The 22,115-nt window shown below is 39.9% G+C and overlaps 1 protein-coding gene across 1 annotated transcript in view; it reads right to left on the bottom strand.

Annotated features, from left to right (window-relative positions):
* The window catches only part of RRP15 (ribosomal RNA processing 15 homolog), a 49,542-nt gene that overhangs the window by 19,170 nt on the left and 8,257 nt on the right, over window positions 1-22,115 (bottom strand). Inside the window, exons 2-4 of the mRNA XM_004391340.3 lie at window positions 13,602-13,876; window positions 10,309-10,406; window positions 7,026-7,227 (exon numbers count right to left, since the gene is read on the bottom strand). Of these exons, the coding sequence (XP_004391397.2) occupies window positions 7,026-7,227; window positions 10,309-10,406; window positions 13,602-13,876 (575 nt within the window). The remainder of the gene's footprint in view (window positions 1-7,025; window positions 7,228-10,308; window positions 10,407-13,601; window positions 13,877-22,115) is intronic.

Here is a 22,115-nt window from a genome sequence, read left to right on the forward strand (position 1 = left end):
CTGGGCTCCTTATATTCTCATAGTGGCTTAAAATCCGGAATATAAAAAGAACTTTTAAAACTCAACAACAAAAAGACAATCCAATTAGAAAATGGGCAAAGGACTTGAACAGACATTTCTCCAAAAAAGATACACAAACGGCCAGCAAGCACGTAAAGCGATGCTCAATATCATTAATCATTAGGGAAATAAAACCAAAACACAATGATACCACCTCACACCAAATAAGATAGCGATTACCAGAAAAACAGAAAATAGCAAGTGCTGGTGACGCTGTGGAGAAACTGGAGCCCTTGTGCACGGCTGGTGGGGAGGTCGAACGGTGTGCAGCCGCGGGAAACAGTGTGGCGGTTCCTCAAAAAGTTAAACAGAATAATCGTATGACCCAGCAATTCCACTGCTAGGTATGTATCAAAAAGACTTGAAATCAGGTACTCAGACAGATACTTGTATGCCAATGTGCATCGCAGCATTATGCACAATAGTCAAAAAAAAAAAGGTAGAAACCCAAGTGTCCGTCAACAGTTAACTGGATAAACAAACTGTGATACACACACACCATGGAACACCACTCAGCCATAAAGAGAAACGAAGCCCTGACGCCCGCTGCACCACGGATGAACCTGGAAACCACTGTGCCGAGCGAAGTCCGTCAGACACGGAAGGACAGAGACTGTGTGAGTCCACTCATATGAACTGTACTTTTACAATAAAATTAAAAGAAAAAAAAAAAGACTGTGAAATTCTGAATGCCAAAAGTGTAATGTGTTTACATTTTATTAAACTGATGTACATCTCCTGTACAAACGACCTGGCCTAACATGATCAAAGTAATAAATGTGAAATTTTTATTTAAAAAGAAAGATTTAAGCATTAAACGTGTACTTGAACAACCAACTCATTTTTTATAGATGAAAAATTACTTAGAATAGTACGTAAGCTCTACTTGAAGGCCTTCTGACTCATAAATCCTAGAGGTTGCCTCTTCTGAAATGAGTTTGTCAAGTACTCTTGTTTTGCTTTGCAGTACCCACGCTCAGCTCCAATGAATAAAGTATAGTAATTAGTGACTGAAATTTAAGTTAATATATTAGTTTGACATCTTTCAAAATATTTTTAAGCCTTTCAAAAATATCTTTCCCTAAAAATGATCTTTATAAAGCCATTCTACCTTTTTTGTCTCTAAGAAAGGCTTTCTAAGGATATGAGTTCCCAAGTACTTTACTCCAGAAATAACCACTACACGAACAGAATTAGGAAAGGAACATACACAAAATTCTAAGGGCAAAAGTATTACCTCAGTCAGCAGGATCAAAGGATTAAAAAAAACCTTGACAGTCTTTGGACAATACTAAAAAGAAAACTGCCCTACAGTGATGGGCCTTGGAAGATAGAGACACAGAGACAGAGTCTCCATCTGGAGCAAAGGGCAAGCTCGCTAACTGAAAAAATAAAAGTTTGCTTCCATCTGGGCTCTGAAAGCCTTAAGAAGATAATGATTTCAAATGGAACGATCACTTAACAGTATCCCCTTCCACTGCAGCTGTAGCTAACTAAATTATGAAGTATACAATGAAATAAATACAGATGTGCAATGCACAAATACGTACAGCCCTTAAAAACACAGACGCACAAATCACAGACGTGTGAGTCCATTGTAAAGAAATGAACCTGACAACTCTGGGTATCTATCAGGTTAAAAAACAAAAATCAACCTATTACACCATTTTTTAAAAATGTATACACTCTATTGTCTTCTTTATTTTCTAGAAAACAAGGACACATGCACACCCCACATACATATTTAAAAATCTAAAGAGTTTCCAGAGAATAGAGACAATCACAAAAGTGGTTTTTAAAGAAGATGCAAATCCAGAGAAATAGAGAATATGAATACATGTGTTTTGTGTAAGTAGACACTTTCCTCTTTATAAGGCTAAAATTTTACAAAGTATGTTTATTAACAAGTATTTCATAATTCACTTTAAAAGACAAAAAATGTCTAGTATCAAATAGTTAAAAGGTTACTGCTTGTGAAATACTTCACAGTCAATTTTAAGATTACCAATAATCCCATTAAAGCAGCAGGAAGCTATGCTTAGATTAACACTTCTGCTTTTAAAGTACAAAGGAGGACTTCCAGTAAAACATGTCAGATTGAATATATACATTTATGTCCGCTTCCTACAGAAAACCCACCAAAAAGAAAATAAAGGTATAATAGGTAGAAACAAACAAGGAAACAATATGGAGGAAAAAAATAATAGTAGACATGAGATGTAACAAATTTTGGGAGGACAAGAACTGGATAGTGTGGTGGTAAGGGAATAGCAGAGAAGAGAAAAGCTGACATCTGAGTGGGAAACAAGTGGATTCACTCCAAGGAACAGGAAGCAATGGGGAAAGGTGGAGTTGGAAGGTGCAAATGAAAACACAGCTGTGAGTCTACATAAGAAGCAATTAAGCCTCCAGGCCCCCTCCCCAACTTATGAAGGTTGGTGACTGACCCTATGCCACCCTGACGCAGACAGGTCGTTTAGTCTCTGGTATTAAACCAGAGAGGTCTTGGACTCCGAAACACCAGTTTAAGCACAGGCCTTTTACCGAGGAAAAGCATACATACTGAATGCTGTAGCCCTCTAGATTTTCCCTATGTCTAGATCCAAGAATGTGGGCAGCACATGACTCACCCCAGAAACAACAGACAGTAGGATTCTTCAGTAGAAAAGATACACGCTTCCAGAAGACAGACCTAGAGAAACTGAGAGCTGGTCACCCCCAATGAAAAGGACTGACACTACTTGGTCATCCTATAGCCGAGCTCACCGGCCAGCAAACTCTTGGCTCACACTGAACTCTCAATCGACTCTTTAGTACCTTACTCTTAAATACGAACAGACAGTGAAGAGGGATCCCCATTCACCTGAGAAGTCCCCCACCTGGAAAGACTGAAACCAAAACAAACAGCAAAATGGAGCTCAGAAGAAACTAACCCAGAGGACAGAGGAAAATTTTAAAATACTATATAATTCCTTAGAGAGAAGATAACTGCATCCATGAAATCAAAATAGGACAAAATCAAAATCAGAGAACAACAAAAAAAAAAGACCTTCACAATTAAAAAATATGAAGTCATTTTTTTTTTAAAATTCAACAGAAGGGCTAGAAAACAAAGAAATACCCCAGAAAGGAGTCAGAGAGATAGAAACTTGTAAAAGATAGTTATGAAAAATGCGAGGATCAGTGTAGAAGATCTAACAACCAATTATCGGCAGTTCCAGAAAGGGAAAACAGAGGAAAAATTTCAAGACAAAAGTAATCAAGGACATAAGCAAACAAAACAACCTGTCTAGAAATAAAAAATATAAACTTACCACTGGATTGATAAAGAAAGCTTACCAGATTCTCAGCACAGAATTGAAAAAAACAAAAAGCTACCCCAGGGCATTTCACCAAAACTTCAGAGCAACAGTCATAAAGAGAAGATCCTAAAAATTTCTAAAAAGTAAACGAATCAGAAAGCAGAATAGCATCGAACCTCTCAATGGCAAAAAGATAAGTTATGCCTTTGAAACAATAGCTTCAAAATTCTGAGGAAAAACTATTTCTAATCTGGATATTTATATCCAACCAGCATATCCATCAAAAACAAGAATGCCTATCCCTTCCTCAGAAGCAATGGTGAACGTGCTTTCACTAAAGTTGGGGAGAAAACCAAGAGAAGACCCGCCGCCCGGGAGACAGAAGCCACAGCACAGGAGGCGAGCAAAGGGGCCCGCAGGACGGCGAGCCAGCCGGTACACAAAAGACAGCACGTAGCAGGAAAGAACCTCCAGTATGGACGGCAGCAGGATGGCCCCGAGGGAAATCATACTGAGAAGGCTTCTGCAGTCCTCGGTACACAAGAAAACTCAGCCCAGTAAAAAAAAGAAAAAGAGATGACCATGAAATCTTCGAAACAAAAATTATAAGGAAAAAAGCTGAAGAAAGTAAATACAATTATTGTACACAGTTTTGCTCAGCAATGAGTATTGACACTGAATACTGAGTTAGCTAACATATGAGAAGACCACGTTGGAAGGACAGGGAGTGTGGAGATCTGAGAGCGCAGGAAAGTCGAGAATACTAATTCCTTACCTTTAATAGGAGATAATTTCTAATACTGATAAAGAAATAGTGGATATGTTGTTTAAGATCAGGAGGTAAACAGAAAAAAGACCTAAGAGGTTAAAATGGTTACCTCTTAGGGTGGGGCAAGCAAGGGGTGGGGAAGGGCACAGGTATTTTCTCATTAGTCCCAAGTCCACTTTTGAGACTAAGCTCCTACGACTTTGCTAATCACATTTAAAGGCAGAAAAAAGGAAAGGGAAAGAAAAAGAAAAAATTCTGAGAAAAGTGACTTGTTCGTGGACATAAAACAGTTTAGAAACATTTGTCACAATGTCTCCAGTTTCCTTGTACCTCTAAGGAGTATGAAATCTCTGCCAATTCTTGGGGTGGGTGGGAGGGGTGGAGTTCTTAAATTCCCAAGTCACAGATATTCACTCAATTCACTAGGAGTCAAAAAAAAAAAAAAAAAAACTCATAAAAGTATGTCAATTATAGTGGACTCGACCTCTATGTAATATTATTACAACTTTATTCAGATTTGCTTTAATATAAAACTATAGGCTCCTTTCGTTTTTGAGCATAAGATTTTCATATCTTAATTAAGAAAACAAATACAACGGGAAAAGAAGACATCATAACGAAGGTGTTTCCAGATTGGCATCCAGTAGACAGCTGCCACTGAATCCGGCTGATGCATAGGTCAATTCTAAACTTAGAGATTTCACAGTATTAGGACTACTGGCTAAAAAGCTCATGTTCCGGATACCATTACAACCCAGGGAAGGGACAGTGACCAACTCTCACAAGGTCCCTCTGGTCACAGTATATGATGAGGGAAGAAGCATCCATTAGGAAAGGGTGTAATAGCTATGATGCTAGACAAGTGCAATAAGAGAAAAAAGGTCAAGGTCATTCCCAGCTTCCTTACTGTCTCTCTGTATCTGCTTCATTCATCTGTGGTTCCTTTCAGAACAGAGCTTTGGCACACCAGTCTACACTCACCTTTGCCTGCCTTCCCTCAGCTGCCTAAGTCTACCCATTTCAGGAAACACGCATAGATGTACTGATCTACGTCTTACATGAGTATTCCCAGTTACTTCAAAATTCTCCTGACAAATGAGGGAAGCACCACCTTTACCATTTTACTGTACCTGGTGTGATGTGAACATGCACTCTAGACACACCAGTACTGGTGCCGAGACTCCAGACATACTAATCTAGGAGTTGTACACTGCCAGGTTAATCTTGTTTACTTAGTTATTTGAAGCTATTTATCTATCTTAGTATTAAGACTTTAAAAGACCCAAGGATAGAACAGGCATTTAATAAATATCTTTGATATAAATAACTAACCTAATCACAACTGCTATAGTACTTTTATGAAGTTATTCAGATGCAAACTCAAGTAGAATTTTAAAAAAATGTCTGGTTATTTTTCCAAGTATGAAATAAAATTAAGACAAATACCTTTAAAAGAAAGAAATGTGCTGGAGTGTCAATGGCATGGGGTGGGTAGGAAGTTCTAAAAAGAAATGACTTTTAGAGCAAAGCCACTTTGGCTTGGGTTTCAAGCCATTTTTGACCTTGTCTCGGATTAACAGAATGCCCGTGATCGCTGAAGTAATAAAAAGGAACGTTAAGGGCAAGTGCAAAGGGTAAGAAAGAAAATGTAATCCCACTGGAAAGAGCCCCTCTGTATTTTCATAACTTATGAAAAAATCCCAAAGCAAAAGCAAATGCTTCTATAAAACTTTACTTGAAACCAGTAAGAAAAAGTCAAAAAAAAAAAAAAGGAAGGCTTTCCTTTCCATCTTCCCACTGGCTCCTTCTCACTCAGTCCTGCTGGATCTTTCTCCATTGTTAGAGTAAACAGTCATGAGTGAGAAAACAGCCCGTTAGGACTTCTCAACTGAAAAGTGTAAATCCCCAAACACAGTGGTCACATATTCATAATTACTTCTGAAAGATACTTGAAAATAGACAAAATTAAAAGGCTGAGAAAATGTTTGTCAGAATCAAGTAAAATATCAATTTAATCAAGGAACTTAAAAATACTTCAATGCTAGACTGGCAACCGCTGCTGTCGAGTCGATGCCGACTCATAGTGACCCTATAGTCATTCCTAAATGCTCTTCTTGAGGGGTTTCAACTGTTTTTCCAAAACACAAGCAAAAAACTTATGACAGAAACTCTCATCTGCTAATTGATTTTTTTTTCCTTTAGAATCAAGAAATAGAAATTAAGCCATCAAATACAGTATGTTCTTTGCTTTATTTCAAAAAACAAAAAACTAGCAGTTCCTCGATTAAAGCATATTTCAGGACCTCACACCTTGTTCATTAGCAAGCAAACTATTACGGGCCACAGGTCAAAAGGCCTGGAGAAGCAAAGCTACTATGTCAAAGGTCATGAAAAGTTTTTATGGTCTTCATCTCCCAACCAGCCAAATATTACCAAGGCTACCTGCGCATGAGGACGGCTTTCCAGCATATTTCCTAAAGATCCACATCGTCATACTGTGGAAGTTACACACCATTGCGATTGCCTCTGTGAGCAAAAGTCCCAAACCATTGCAATTACCTCTGTGAGCAGAAGTCTGACTTAGGCTTCTAGTCTCCAAATCCTCCAATAGGAGGAATTCAGATAGAAGAAATACCAGCCCTATCTCTAAAGACTTTATCGGCGTCTATTTGGCTCCTGAGTTCTAATACAAGGAGTCTGATAACTCTAACTGGCTACTTTCATCCTAAGTGACTCATCACGGAACTAAAGAATTCAACCTCTCAAGTTAGGCTGTGGGCACATAGGAATCTCAATAAAATTTAAAAAATAAAATGCTATAGTGTGCTTTTCCATCTCCAAAGTCTTTAGTTTAAGAGTTGAACATCTGATGCAGGCTTATATAAACGTCTTACCTGTTTGGCTTTCGACTTCTTCCCAGCAGAACTTTTCTCATTTGTACTTCCATCTGTCCCTCGAAGAACACTGATGAAATCTTTCTTAGAAACAGTTGATATCAACTTAGCACGCTTTCTAATAGAGCCTCCAGCTTCTTTAACTTTTTCATCAACGTTCTTTTGATGCTTCTGAACAGCATTAAATAACTGCACCACACCCCTATGGAATATACAATAACCAGAACAATGTAGTTAGATAACAATTACACTAGAAATGCAATCTCTGTAAGGGTTGGAGCAATGCACTTTCACTGCCTAGAAAAGAGGAAAGCACTCAAAAGCACTCAAATGAAAGAGTTAAATAAATGGCTAAATACATGTGGAAAATAAGCATACATTTCAATGAATGAACCTTAATTTCTGAATCACAGGATGAACGTGGATTGCTATGCGACTTTTTTCAGCTTTGGTCTTTCTAAATCAACTTTTGTGCAATTAGAACTGAGAACTGCTTTTAGCACAAATGTTTCTCAAAATACAATTGTATACTGATTGAAGGCATTTCAGTGTGTTATAGATTGAACTCGTTCCCCCAAAAGATATGCTGAAGTCCTAATGCCTGTACCTGTGAATGTGACCTTGTTTGGAAACAGGCCTTTCTTAGAAAACGTTAGTTAACAAGGTCGCACCAGGGTAGGGTGGGACCTATTCCCAGCTGGGTGGTGTTTTATAAAAGAGGAAAACAGACACAGAGAGACAGACCGGGGCCCTCAGAAGGAATCAGCACAGACAATTTCCTGATTTGGAACAAGCCAACAAACGCCAAGGACTGCCAGGAGAGAGCATGAACAGCCTCTCTCTCAGAGCCCTCAGAAGGAATCAGCACAGACGATTCCCTGATTTGGACTTTTAGCCTCCAGATCTGTGAATCGATAAATGTCTGTTCTTTAAAGCCATCCACTTTGCGGCATTTTGTTATGGCCACCCTAGGAAATTGAGACACAGTGTACTGGAAAAGAGCTGTCCCAGACAGTAGCCACTAGCCTTGCATGGCTACTGAGAAGCTGAAATGCGGCTAGTCAGAACTGAGATGTGCTGTAAGTGTAACATACATACCAGATTTCAAAGACTTAGTATTAAAAAGAGAATGAAAAAGATCTCATTGTTTTATACCGATTACATATTGAAATATTTTGAATATATTTGGTTAATTATTGAAATTAATTTCAATTCTTTCTGTTTATTTTTCTCCATGTGGTTATCAGAAAACTTTAAAGTAATATCATGTGCTGCTCTGATATCTGAAATCGGGAGGCACTCGAATAGCCTAACCATAAGTTGCCCTCCCACCAACTGTGCTCACACGCATAATTTCTCCCAGCCAAACAACTCTCCTTACCAGGGGATAAGGCACAGTGCCTGCTCACCCCTGAGCAGCAGCAGGCTTCATTTCCCTGCCAGCCCACGGAATTATTCAAACAAGCCAATCACATCCCCCGCAGGACCCAGGGGTCACCTCATCGTCTTGTTACTACAAAGCCTGCTTCCTACACTGGTTCACGCTGTTCCCGAGTGCAACCCTGTGTGGCCCTGCACGGTGTGATGTCCTCCTCCCCCAGGCCGTGAGTACATGTGACTAATAAACTGATGCTGATCTCATCTGTCCAGCGGCAGATGCCATTGTGTTTGGCCATCCTCATAATTCTAGGGCAAGAATCCCTCCCTCACCAATGGGGTATGAGGTAAAGAGGAGGTGATTAAAATAATTTCATATGTGGCTCATGATATATTTCTACTGGACAGCACTAACTTAGACCATTAAGATCCCTTCCAGCTCTGAAATTGTACAATCCATGAATTCCCTTTATAATAACTGTTGGGACAGGCAGTCCACCATGGGCCCTGAGCATTCTTGCACATTCTTATTGGATGTGTTAAGAATGCAAGGCCTTGACCTCTCTTTAACTAGGTAATTTCAGAGCTGTGTTTGCATTCAGCTACTTGAGGGATGAGGTGACTATCCCCTAGACAAAGAGCAGGTCTGTTACCATTCACTATAGAAGCAATAGTGTCCCAAGGAGAGTGGCCCTCTCCTGTAAGGCACCCGCAGCACGTGCAGGGGTCCATCTAAGGTACCTGCACTGCCCCTGTGGAACAAGGGGGACCAGTGGGAACATGAAATTCTGGCCACTGCTTTCGCCATTAGTAATAAAGCCCTTTGTCTCTGACCCAAGAGTCTCTTGTCTTCTGCCAGCAACCAAGAAGCATTAACAGCTTGTAAGGAAGGTAAAATCCCAGACCCTTCACAGCAGGGCCAGGGCAAGGGTGAGGCCAGGAGTGTCTATGGTACAGAATTTAAGAAGGCACTCACTCTCATGTTTGCAAAAGTGCCAATCCTGTACTTCTCCATGTGCTTTATATGCGTTAGTTCTTTTAATTATCAGAGAAACTCTACAGGGTTTCTTTTTTACAGATAAGTAAACTGAGACAGAAAGAAATTAAGTAGCATGTCAAAACACATGCAGCTGATAAAAATCTGGACTGGGATTTGAACCTAGCAGTCTGGCTCTATCCCTGAAGTTCTTAAACCTCATCCCTCATTATGTCATGGTGCAAGACCCAGTCGATTAGAAAATGAACAAAGCAACGCAGGTAACTAAGAATTCCAAACTAATTCCACTAAAGGTAACTGCTACATTCTGTAATAGCAGCCTAAGTGTTATCTCCTCTGTGAACTTTCCCCAACTCCCCAGACAATCTCCTGTTCTACGTCCCCAACACATCAGATCTACCTCTATCCTCAGAGAGATTGTAATTAATTACTTTCACTCATACAGATGAGCAGGCAGGGACCACCCAGCAGCCACCATTAACTTATTTATCTTTGGACACAGTGGACATCAAATGAATGTTTGGTGTTGATGATAAAAAATAGAGTGAAAAGGACAGCGTGAAGCTGTTGTAATACATGTATAATGTGTTATGCCACCAGATACAAAAACAATCATCCAGTACCATACATTTAGACAACCATCTCAACAGAGGTCTGATTACACGGTTCTCGTGACTATAAAAACAAGGAGATCTGAACCAGGTTCATACTGAGTATTCACTTAGCACATTATACCCTTACCTCACAAGACCTGCAAAATCTCTGGTCGAATACAGTATTGACTAGGCAGGCTTAGACATACATCACTTGGCTTCTAGAAAGCAGACTTAAGAATCAAATCTGGCCAGAAATAGACCATGATCAAAGCTTGAGTGTACTTATTTTTAAAGGGCAAAAACGCCACCTTACCTTGTTGCAATTCTCTGCAGATTTCTCTCCGTTTCTTTGTCTTTGACAACATCTGGCTGGACTCTGCACATCATCTCCCACTCCCGCCTCCTATCAAGCTGTGTTACAAATATTGGCATGTGAAAGAATATTAGGCATTCCTTAAAATGCAGCATACTTTGATATGATACTCTGCGAAAGGACAAAGGTAATGAATCATTCGGGCTTAGCATGTCATACAGACTCTTTTTTAAAAACCCACCATTTTAGGGGCGCAGCTCGGGGAGCCTGTGGTTAGCACTCGGCGTGTCACCTGAGCGGCCCCAAGGGAGTTTCTCTCAGGACTGACAGCAGGGGTCTGGAGAGCTGCCAGGACATTCAGCAAGGCAGGACACAGCAGGGTGTGGGAGAGCTACACATCTGATTAGCCACCACCCGGTCACCACAGGTGAGACTCCAAACTGCCCTCTTTGGTAACCACCAGGTTAAACAGTTTCTCTTTATTTTCAGAAACTGACTTCTTTAACAGGCAGAATTTTAAGAATGCATATGCACTTTTAAAGGAATAGCATCATATCCCAAAAAAAAACAAATCCACTGCCGTCAAGTCAATTCTAAATCATAGTGATTCTACAGGACAGAGTAGAACTGTCCCATAGCGTTTCCAAGGAGCGGCTGGTGGACTTGAACCGCCGACCTTTTGGTTAGCAGTCGTAGCACTTAACCACTGCGCCACCAGGGTTTCCAGCATCATATCCAGGTAGATCCTATTTGCACAGTGACTACCTTTCTTTACAGTAAATCCTTGTAATCTGTTTCTCCTCTTGCAGCACATCTGACCCAATCCTTGCACATACCGCATATCAGTCACAAACTGTAGCAAATGGATTCTCGGCTATCACACAGAAGCAGAAGGGGAGCTGGGAAATAAGACAATCCCAAAGACAACGCAATCTAGTTCACAACTGTCTTCTAGTGGTACCCAGGTCCCAGGCATCTGATAGGATAAACTGCTTCTCCAAGCCCCCTTCTCAGGCCAACATTTCACCAAATACCGAATACACTGAATACGATGAACTAACCAACAAGAAGTTGGTTAAGTGCCTAAACCAGTAAGAAGGACTAATGAAAATAGGTCTCCTTTCATTTCTTTGTTTTCTCCACTCATGTATTTCTTACTTTGTATTAATGAAAATTTCTCATCACCAAATTCCTGCTCTCAATATAAACATTAGTCTGACTGCTTTCTAAAAGAACAGCTTCTTCCCCAAATTAGAGAATTCATTTTAACTGCCATAATAACTCAGATAATTCCAGAAAAAAAATCTTATTTCAAAATTTAAAACAGTGCATTTTAAATTATCTGTAGTACTCATGGGATAGTAGACATTATCCCCAAAACAATTTTTTTTTTTTTTTACCTTGAACGGTATTTTTATATGTATGATTAGACATAAGTAGCTGATATACTGGAAATTCCTAATATTTCATGTTAAGAAGTAATGAGAATTTATGTAGACACCACTTAGAAACACACACAAAGAGCACTTACATTTGCTCTGTTACGTTTCTGGTATAACGCACGTGCCTCCGTGCGTCGTGTGGACAGTATCATCTCCAGCATTCAAAGCTGCGGCCTAGAGCAGAGTTAGACTCCTTCCTGTTGGCTTCAGAATGCTGTCTACACAGGAACATTAGGACTAGAGGCAGTTAAGGATTCTCATTTTTTTTAAAGCCTCTTCTAGCTTTTGCCAGATAATAAAGATTCCATTTTCAGTCAAAAAGCTATCAGAGGTTTACCCACTGCTACTGAGTCGACTGCAACTCATGGCAATCCTATCGCACAGAAGAAACTGCGCCATACAGTTTCCAAGGCTGTAATCTTTACAGAAGCAGACTGCCACAGCTTTCTCCAGTGGAGTAGCTGATGGGGTCAAACCACCAACCTTTCGGTTCGCAGCCAACTGCTCAACCACTGTGCCATGAGGGCTCTTTCCAGTAAGACTTAGAGGCCAAATTTATCTTAAAGTACAATGAAAATACAGAATTAGTAACAGAGTACATTGTTTCCAAGAGCAGTGCTTCAAAAGTTCTACCTTTATATGGCCTTTCACAGAGAGCAATCAATATTAAGAACAAAGAAACATACATCTTTAAACAAGATTAGAGGACAGAGTTCAGCTGCTAACCAAAAGGTCGGCAGTTCAAATCCACCAGGCGCTCCTTGGAAATCCTATGGGGCAGTTCTACTCTGTTCTGTAGGGTTGCTATGAGTCAGAATCGACTTGATGGCAATGGATTTTTCATGCCAATTCAAATTTATTTTTCTTTTATTTTTACCTATAAAGTAAACAAACCAGTTGCCTTCGAGTCAGTCCCGACCATGGCAACCCATGTGTGTGAGAGCAGAGCTGTGCACCACAGGGTTTTCAGGGGCTGATTTTCCAGAAGTAGATTGCCAGGCCTTTCTTCCCAGGCACCTCTGGGTGGACTCGAACCTCCAGTCATTTGGTTAGCAGCCGAGTGCAATAACCATTTACATTACCCAGGGACTTTACCTATAAAGTCCCTCTTAGAAATTAGCATTTCTATATTGCCAGTATAATTGTAGAAAATTATTTTTCTTCCATTAGAATATGATACATACTTCAGTAACTGAACATTTTAGACACAGAGATACTTCATCAAGTATAAGGGATGTACTTATACCTTATCTTGGTTTCTTTATGCTTATAATACACAACAGCAAACTCATGTCTAACTTCTGAGCTTTAATTAACAGGTTACACTAGTCCCGCTTCTATCATCAGTGCTGTAATAAAATGCACAACGAATTCAACTTTATCTAGTGGGTAAATATCAGCTTACAGAACTGCAACCATCTCTGACCTGTGACATCATCACAGATTTCTATTATAAAATAGGTTTTCACCCCAACAGGAACAAACATGCTTCCTTATGGGACACATTCAGACCCAAAGATTAGTTCAGGACCTAATAAAATCAGTCTACGGACAACCAAACACAATAAAATGCTGAGACCCAGGAGTCACTGCCACACCTATAATTACTTAATTTGAAAAGAATAAATTTCCTTGGAGTTTACGTTTGTATGGCTTTGCTTAGATGATTAAAAGTAAACAGGCTCCATGGAGTAATTTAGACTAACATAACCTTGGTTATCTACCCTCACATAAAAAGCAGGTTTAAAACTGGAATGTTAACTGGACAAACACTGCAAAGAACAATGTGGCACCGAGGAGAACCAGACAAGACAAACAAGTCTAATCTAAAAGACAACGGGCGGGACACACCTGTTTTCTTTTCTCCAGTCTCTCTCGTTTCAACGTTTCTTTCTCCTTTTCCAGCTCTTTGTTTTTCATCAGAATGCCGGGTTTAGTTTTAGGAGTTTTTTTGTTCAGAATTTTCGCCATGGCATCTGCCCAGCCTGGATCTGTCCCAACACTAGATTCGGCTGCATTTTCATTGCCTCGGTCACAGGGTTCGACCTCCTCCTCATTGTCAGCGTCTACTGCTTCATTATCAGAAGAAAAGTCATCCTCTTCCAACCCACAGCTTCCTACAGAACCTAAGAGCAGAAACAAATTAAACTTTAATACCAAGCCCTGGTGAAGCAGTGGTTAAGAGCTCGGCTGCTAACCAAAGGTCAGCACTTGGCATCCACCAGCCGCTCCTTGGAAACCCTATGGGGCAGTTCTACTCTGTCCTACAGGGTTGCTATGAGTCGGAATTGAGTCAACAGCAAGGGGTATATAACAGGTGACACAACGGTTAAATGTTCAGCTGCTAATTAAAAGGTTGGCAGTTCGAACCCACCGAGGAGCTCTGTGGGAAAAAAACCTGGCAATCTGCTTCCGTAAAGATTACAGCCAAGAAAACCCTATGCGGCAGTTCTCCTCTGTCACATGGGGTGGCTATGAGTCGAAATCAACTCGATGGCACCTAACAACAACACGGTTAACTTTTACTATGCAGAACCACCAAAAAAGCATATACAGGTACCAGCAAACTAGTTCATAAAATGGCTGAGTTCAGAGAATTGGCAGAAACAACAGTCCAGTTAGTGGCCTTGCTTGAAAATCAACTTAAGAAACTCCTTCAACTTCTGAAGCTAAGTGTACTTTTCCAGAGCTCTCTGGAAAGCTCCTGTTTTGTTCTTCAGAAATCTATGGAACATATCAGGAAATAAATACTCCAAAAGACAAAATCATCCAGTAATTTAGCAACATGGAATGTTTTTTTAATAAGGAGAAGAGCGAAGAAAGAAGACTGAGAAGTTATCAAAGAAGAGGAAAATCGCACACCCACAGCCGCCACTTAACAGCTGTATCTGTGGGTAACAAACATGCTTTCCTCAGGCAACTCCAGAGCTACAATATTTGACTCTCGAAGTTTAATACAGAAAATGCCATTACCTGCAACTTTTCTATCAAAATATCTATATTAAGTAACAACATTAGAAATTCAAGTAAGCTATTAAATACCAGGAAGATGTTCACCTGTGTTTTATTGACTACGCAATGGCGTTTTAGACTGTGTGAATCATAACAAATTACGGGTAACACTGTGAACAACAGGAATTCCAGAACACTTGATTGTGCTCATGAGGAACCTGTACATAGACCAAGAGGCAGTCTTTCGAACAGAACAAGGGGATACAGCGTGGTTTAAAGTCAGGAAAGGTATGTTTCAGGGTTGTATCCTTTCACCATACTCATTCAATCTGTATGCTGAGCAAATAATCCAAGAAGCTGGACTATATGAAGAATATGGTATCAGGATTGGAGGAGGACTCATTAACAACTTGCAAAAGGCAGACAGCACAACCTTGCTTGCTAAAAGTGAAGAGGACTTGAAGCACTTACTGATGAAGATCAAAGACTACATACAACCTTCAGTATGGATTACACCTCAACATAAAGAAAATAAAAATGCTCACAACTAGACCAATAAGCAACATCATGACAAACAGAGACAAGACTGAAGTTGTCAAGAATTTCATTTGACTTGGATCCACAATCAACGCCCATGGAAGCAGCAGTCAAGAAATCAAACGATGCATTACATTGGGCAAATCTACTGCAAAAGACCTCTTTAAAGTGTTAAAAAAGTGAAGATGTCACCCTGAGGACTAAAGTGCACCTGACCCAAGCCATACTATTTTCAATCGCCTCATATGCATGTGAAAGCTGTACAATGAATAAGAAGACTGAAGAAGAACTGATGCCTTTGAATCACAGTGTTGATGAAGAATACTGAATATACTGTGGACGGCCAGAAGAACAAACAAATCTGTCTTGGAAGAAGTACAGCCAGAATGCTCCTCAGAAGCAAGGATGGCAAGAGTTTGTCTCATGTACTTTAGACATGTTATCAGGAGGGACCAGTCCCTGGAGAAGGACATCACGCTTGGTACAGTAGAAGGTCAGTGAAAGAGAAGAAGACCCTCAATGAGATGGACTGACACAGTGGCTGCAACAATGGGCTCAAACATAGCAATGATTATGAGGATGGTGCAGGACAGGGCAGTGTTTCATTCTGTTATGAGTCAGGACCAGCACAATGGCACCTAACAACAACAACATTAAATACTGACTTCATTGCATTAAGATAAAATACCATTTAAAGCAACACTAAAAGAAAAAACAAGGTCTAGACATAAACAGGTTTCCTGATGCTCCCTATTTAACTCAATTCTGATGTCCTCCCGTCCAAATCAGAACAATCCCTAGCCCCGAAGCACTGCATTTCAACAAGGCTGCTCTGTGTTCATTTAACCCTCTCTGCTAGGACTTTCTGCTTAATCTGTTGCTTCTTATTTCAAAAGTCTCGATTCTTAAACTCCAAGCCCCAGTTTCTTCTTTAAATAATTTCAACAAAATGTGCATATCCTTGTTATCCTTGTAGCCTTTCTATAGCAGCTTACTGCCATGTCCAAAGTAAAACCGAGAGAATATAGTCAGATACTAGTTTCTTATCTCTTGACTTTAAGCCATGAGTCAAGACAGAATTGCTGGGAAGATCTGACTTTCAGGTACTGAGTTTAAAACTTGTAATTTTTACTTAAAACCCTTACTTTTGAAGTGTTGAGAATCATGAAGTGAAATGAATATGGAATTAAATATTTAATACTACATTTCAAATAAAAGATCTGTAACATATTAGAAAACAGCAAATAACATACTTATCCAAAAATGAACCCCAAACATATGAATACAAATTAAGTATTTTCAAAAAATTAAACATTATGGAAAATTAGAAATAAACAGAAAACAAAACAATGTTTTACACTTTTAAAAGCAAGATCTTAAAATATAAAGTGTGTCCATGGTATCAAAAAATATTATAGGAAATGTTAAAATCAAGAAATAACTAATAATCCTACTGCCCAAATGGAGCTTCACATTTTAGTAAAGAGAAAGATCTTTTTAAATAGAAACTCATTTCCTACATATTTAATTTGAAGCTTTTTGCATATCCTGATGCTGAAAATTTAAGAAACCTGAAGGCATGTAAAGCTCTAGGCTTTGATGTGCAGATAGAAACGATCTGAGATCTACATGACTGTCCACAATATTTTTAAAGTGGTATCTGAATTTTGCTAAACAAAAGTCGACAGTGTTATCATTCAGTTCAACACACATTTGAGTGTCTACCAGTATACACCAGATTCCAGGGCCATACAATTTCTTCCCCAGGAAGCATCCTGTAGGACCAGGTCTCCTGGAAAGTACGGTGAAAAACAAAAGTTTGGAGGATGCAGTCAGCTGAAAACCAAACATACAAATATCATATATGTTTTATTCCCCAGGGTCAGTAGCACTACACAGATGCTAGTAATAAAATAAGCCATTCTTTGAAAAGTGTTTCTTCGAGTAAGCATTTTCTAAATGTGAAAAGCCAGGAGGGCTTCAAAGTTTGTGTCACTAACAATATTGGGGTAATTAAAAGCAGGAAAGTCTTGAAACAGCTTCTGGTACAATGTCAGAACTACAACACTGACATCTAGTGTTTTGTGCTGATCAATTCATGCAGACTGCAGCAAATCCCGAGGTTTTCAGCCGCACCGTAAAGGCAGACAGAAGGCTTTAGGACTGTATGTGGTTGTGTGCCACTGATTCCGACTTACAGCAACCCTATGGGACGGTGTAAAGCTGCCCTATATGGTTTCCAAGGCTGTAATCCTTAAGGGAGCAGACTGCCACATCTGTCTTTGCCCTTCTTACAGCTGCAGAAACCACTCTGATTCTCCACTTCAAAACCTTAGCAATTTTGCTTCAGTATGATTCTTACCCAGCTGACTACCACAACGTGAGTATATTACATACACACAGAAATCCACGGGAGTTTTACAACATCATTTTATACAACCTGCACTCACCCCACCAATAAAGAAATTCCAGGAGAATCCGCTATTTTATTATGTTTTAAAAGACGTTCTAGCTCAGGAGTTTCCGGTCAAGCATTTGCTGCCAATGGAAACAGGGATGTCTTACACAAATAAATTTAGAATGCCAATGTAATGAGATTTCCCAGCACACTGAAAAACAGGATTTACTTCTACAATACTGAGGATTATCATTATGCAAATCAGAAGTAGAACTGGCTCTTAAATTTTTACTGAATTCTACCAAGATGACATTTTTCAAATTTTCCAATAACAGATCTTTACTAGCAGAAGTTAAGTGGATAAACCCAGGAGTCGACTGGCATAGACAGAAGCCACCACATGAATGAAAAATTCCTTTGCAGTTGTGTCTGAAACATTAATTCTAATTTTGCATTCTGCTTTATAACAGTCATGTTTGATTTCCATTACTTAGCTGAACTGACTCTCCTGAAAGGTATATGAGGCTAGATTCTGAAATCCTGAAGTATTTAAAGACAAAAGATACAAAACAAAAATCTGCAAATTAAGGAAGGTGTTAGGGATTGAACTGTGTGTCCTCCCAAAATATGTGCTGTAAATCTAACTTCTATGCCTACAGAGTCGCTGTGAGCTGGAATCAACTCGACGGCAACAGGATTTTTGGTTATGCTAGTGGTTATAATCCCATTTGGGAATGGACTGTCTTTGGTACATCAGTGAGGCAGTATCAGTGTAGGGACTGTTTTGAGTCAATGTCTTACAAAGAAAAAAGAGCAGATGAAGCAGCCAGAGATGGGGGAAGATTGATGGCAAGACACATGGAGATCTCCAAGGAACCAGGAAACAGATGCTGAAGACATAAGGACCTTCTCCCAGAGCTGACAAAGAGAGAAAGCCTTCCCCTAGAGCCGGCACCCTGAATTCAGACTTCTAGCCTCCTTAACTGTGAAGAAATAAATTTGTTTGTTAAAGCCATCCACTTGTGGTATTTCTGTCATAGCAGCACTAGATAACGAAGACAAAAGGGCTACAAATGATGCTCATTGGAATAATGACTAAAAGTTCCAACAGAGCTTTCTGTGACAATGGAAATGTTTCATATCAGAGCTGTCCACTAGCCACCAGCCACAACAGCCTAGGGAACGTTTCACAGTGGCTAGTATGACTGAGGACCTGGACTTCTAACTCTATTGACTTTTAACCACTTTAAACAGACAAATGTGGAACGTGGCTCCCATACTGGACCGTGCAGAATTGGACTCTGAGGTACGGAGGCAGACACAAGGCATTTCTCTTCTCCTTGTGCCTTTTCCCCAAACCTCCAGCTCCCTTTCAAACTTGCCGTCTGTCCTTGATTCCTGATATGGTTAGCTGCTGGCAGTAAAGTGAGCCGTTTTTCGTAGCCTTTGGAACTGGAATAAAATTTTAACATTAACTGAGCACCCATGAATAATGGGAAGAAAGGGGAAACAAAAAACATGGACATAGCTTTCTCTCCTTGATGAGCTCTGAGCTGAGAAGGGTAGACACATCAGGTAGCCAACTGCAATAAAATGTCTACGTGTTCTAAAAGAAATGCAATGTTTGGGGGTGCCTGGGGTGGGTTAGGGAAAGTTTCACAAAGACGATGCTCAAGGATAAATATTCAAGGGTTCTTAAAGGGTAAAGCAAGAGTTTGAATGACAAGAGAAGAGAGGAGGGGACAGGAGATTCCAGACCCAGGCCAAGTGAAAAAAGGAGTGCGCAAAGCACTGACTCTGGAACCCAAATGTCCTAGGTTTAAGTCAATGCTCTGTACGAAAATAAAAATTATTGTAATCATCATCATTACTGGCATTCCAGACAGAAGAAACCAGCATGTCCATAAGCATGGGAGTGTTAAATAAGATATTTACAAAATGACAAGAAGTTTAAAATGACTGAAATGGGAGATTTGGCTAAGAAGCCAGTATAAAAAAGCAGATTGGAGATTTCATAAAAATCTGATTTATGGTCCAAGAAATAAATTGCACATTTAACCCAAAAATAAAGAGCAAGTAGTTTAAAAGTTCTGTCTCACAGGTATGTGCTCCAGGGAGAGGCCAGGCTGCTAGGGCTTCTTCACTGAGCACCTATCTGAGGCCTTAACTTTGGAAAAGTTCTACTGAAGTCTTTCTTTTCTTTTAAAATGCAAGTATCACCTGGGAGCATTAAGCCTATTTCTTTCCTTTTTTTTAAGTCTATTTCTTAACTATGTAACTTCCTACCTCATGCCTGTCATGGACTGAACTATGTCCCCCAAAAACATGTATCCATTTTGTGATCTGATGTAATTTTCCTACACGTTGTAAATCCTAATCTCCACCTGTGGTTAATGAGGCAAGATTAGGTTATGTTAAACAGGATTAAGGTGGGATGCAACACCCTTACTCAGGTCACAACCCTGATCCAATGTAAGAGGAGCTTCCCTGGGGTGTGGCCTACATCACCTTTTATCTTTTAAGAGATGAAAGGAGAGAGAAGCAAGCAGAGAAATAAGGACCTCATACCACCAAGAGAGAAGCACTGTGAGTGAAGCACATCCCTTGGACCTAGGGTCCTTGCGCTGAGAAACTCCTAGACCAGGGGAAGACTGCTGACAAGGATCTTGCCCTAGAACAGACACAGAGAGAAAGCCTTCCCCTGAAGCCAGTGCCCTGAGTTCAGACTTCTAGCCTCCTAGACTGAGAGAATAAATTTCTGTTTAATAAAGCCATCCACTGGTGGTATTTCTGTTACAGCAACACTAGTTAATTAAGACAACATCTTTGGAATTCACTCTAAATCAAATACATAAAATTTCTCATAAGGCTTGACTGAGATCAGTGAGTCCTGGTTAAGAATGAGGACACAGAAGTCACGCTGCCTGGGTTCAATCTCAACTCCAGACACAAAAATCTATGTGACTTTTCTGAAGTTTCTTAAGTTCTCTGCCGTAGTTTCCTCATCTGTAAAAATGGGGATAAAACAGTGCCTTAGTACCTACTTCACTGGGTTTTCGTGATAATTAAATGAGATAACATACATAAAGTTCTCATGAGTGCCGAGCCCATAGGAAACACCATATAAGTGTCCACCACACACACATACACACACAGTGCCCACGGAATGAGAATTTTAATGTGGCCGTGGTGGAGAAGGAGAAAGGAAGAGGAAAGGAACACCAGAATAACTGGTGTCTGGCAATCTTTGTAAGGCACGTGAGGTGCTGAATAAGAAGCTTTAGATGCCCAGACCGTAACAGCATGGTGGTTAAGAGCCCAAACAAACATCCCTTTATGTTCTGACTCCATTACTTTCTAGAATAGCATAATCTTGGGTACGTTACTTAACCTTTCTGTGTCTCAGTCTATCAGTAAGATATTCATAAAAATAGTACCCACCTCACTTGGTTGTTATGATGATTGAATTGAGGTAACACATGGAAAGCACTCAGTACAGATCTGGCACACAGTAGGCACTAAATAAATGACAGCAGTAATCAAGGGACAGACAAAACTACTGAAAAGCTAGGGGCAGAGCAGAGGAGAATGCCAGAACGCAGAGGGCATTTTATTTCCACTGTGACTCTGCCTAAGGTCTTACTTTAGCTATATCCTGTGTGCCAGGGAGTCATCACCTATAGGACACCTTTGACTTTAGCTCAGAAGTAGCCAATGTCTCTGTCCCACACTTTTCAAAGTACTGCAAAATAATGATAATACTAATTGGCTAAGAGGTCCTTGGGTGGCATAAATGCTTTGTGTTCAATTACTAATCCAGCAGTTGGCAGTTGGAATCCACCCAGCTGCACCACAGAAGAAAGGCCTGGTTATCTGCTTCCATAAAGATTACAGTCAAGGAAACCCTATGGAGCTCAGTTCTACTGTCTTACACATGAGGTCACCATGAGCTGGAAATGACTCCACAGCAGTGGGTTTTAACATGTATTGAAAGCTAGGTACTATTCATAGCATTTTTTTACGCATTATCATTAAACCTCACAATAATTCCATGAGTTGCTTTTATTATCCTATTTACACATATGAGGATTCTGAATCTTAGAATAGTCAAAAACATACCCAAAGTCACAAAGCTACTGGGGGGAGGGACTGTTTGACTTCTGAGGCATTACTACAAAGCTTTGAATCAAAGATTCAATTCAGACTAATGTGCACTAAATTAATGCAGAAAATATTCATTAAATATTTTAGTGTCCTAAGCATATTTTAATAAAATTTGAAACAAAAAGGAATTTCTCAGTTTCCATGAACCAGAACAGCCCATGCTGGCCCCACTCTGGTTTTACCTGGGTATACGCATCGCCTACTTACTACTGAAAGCTCTCTGAAACCACTGCTCCCCATTCCAGCTGTAAATCATCTGTCCTACTCACGTCCCACGGTCTTTCCTGCCAATTATTACTAAATTTTAGAATCTT

The sequence above is a fragment of the Trichechus manatus genome, unplaced genomic scaffold (genome assembly GCF_000243295.1).
Source record: "Trichechus manatus latirostris isolate Lorelei unplaced genomic scaffold, TriManLat1.0 scaffold00039, whole genome shotgun sequence".
NCBI classification, from domain to species: Eukaryota; Metazoa; Chordata; class Mammalia; order Sirenia; family Trichechidae; genus Trichechus; species Trichechus manatus.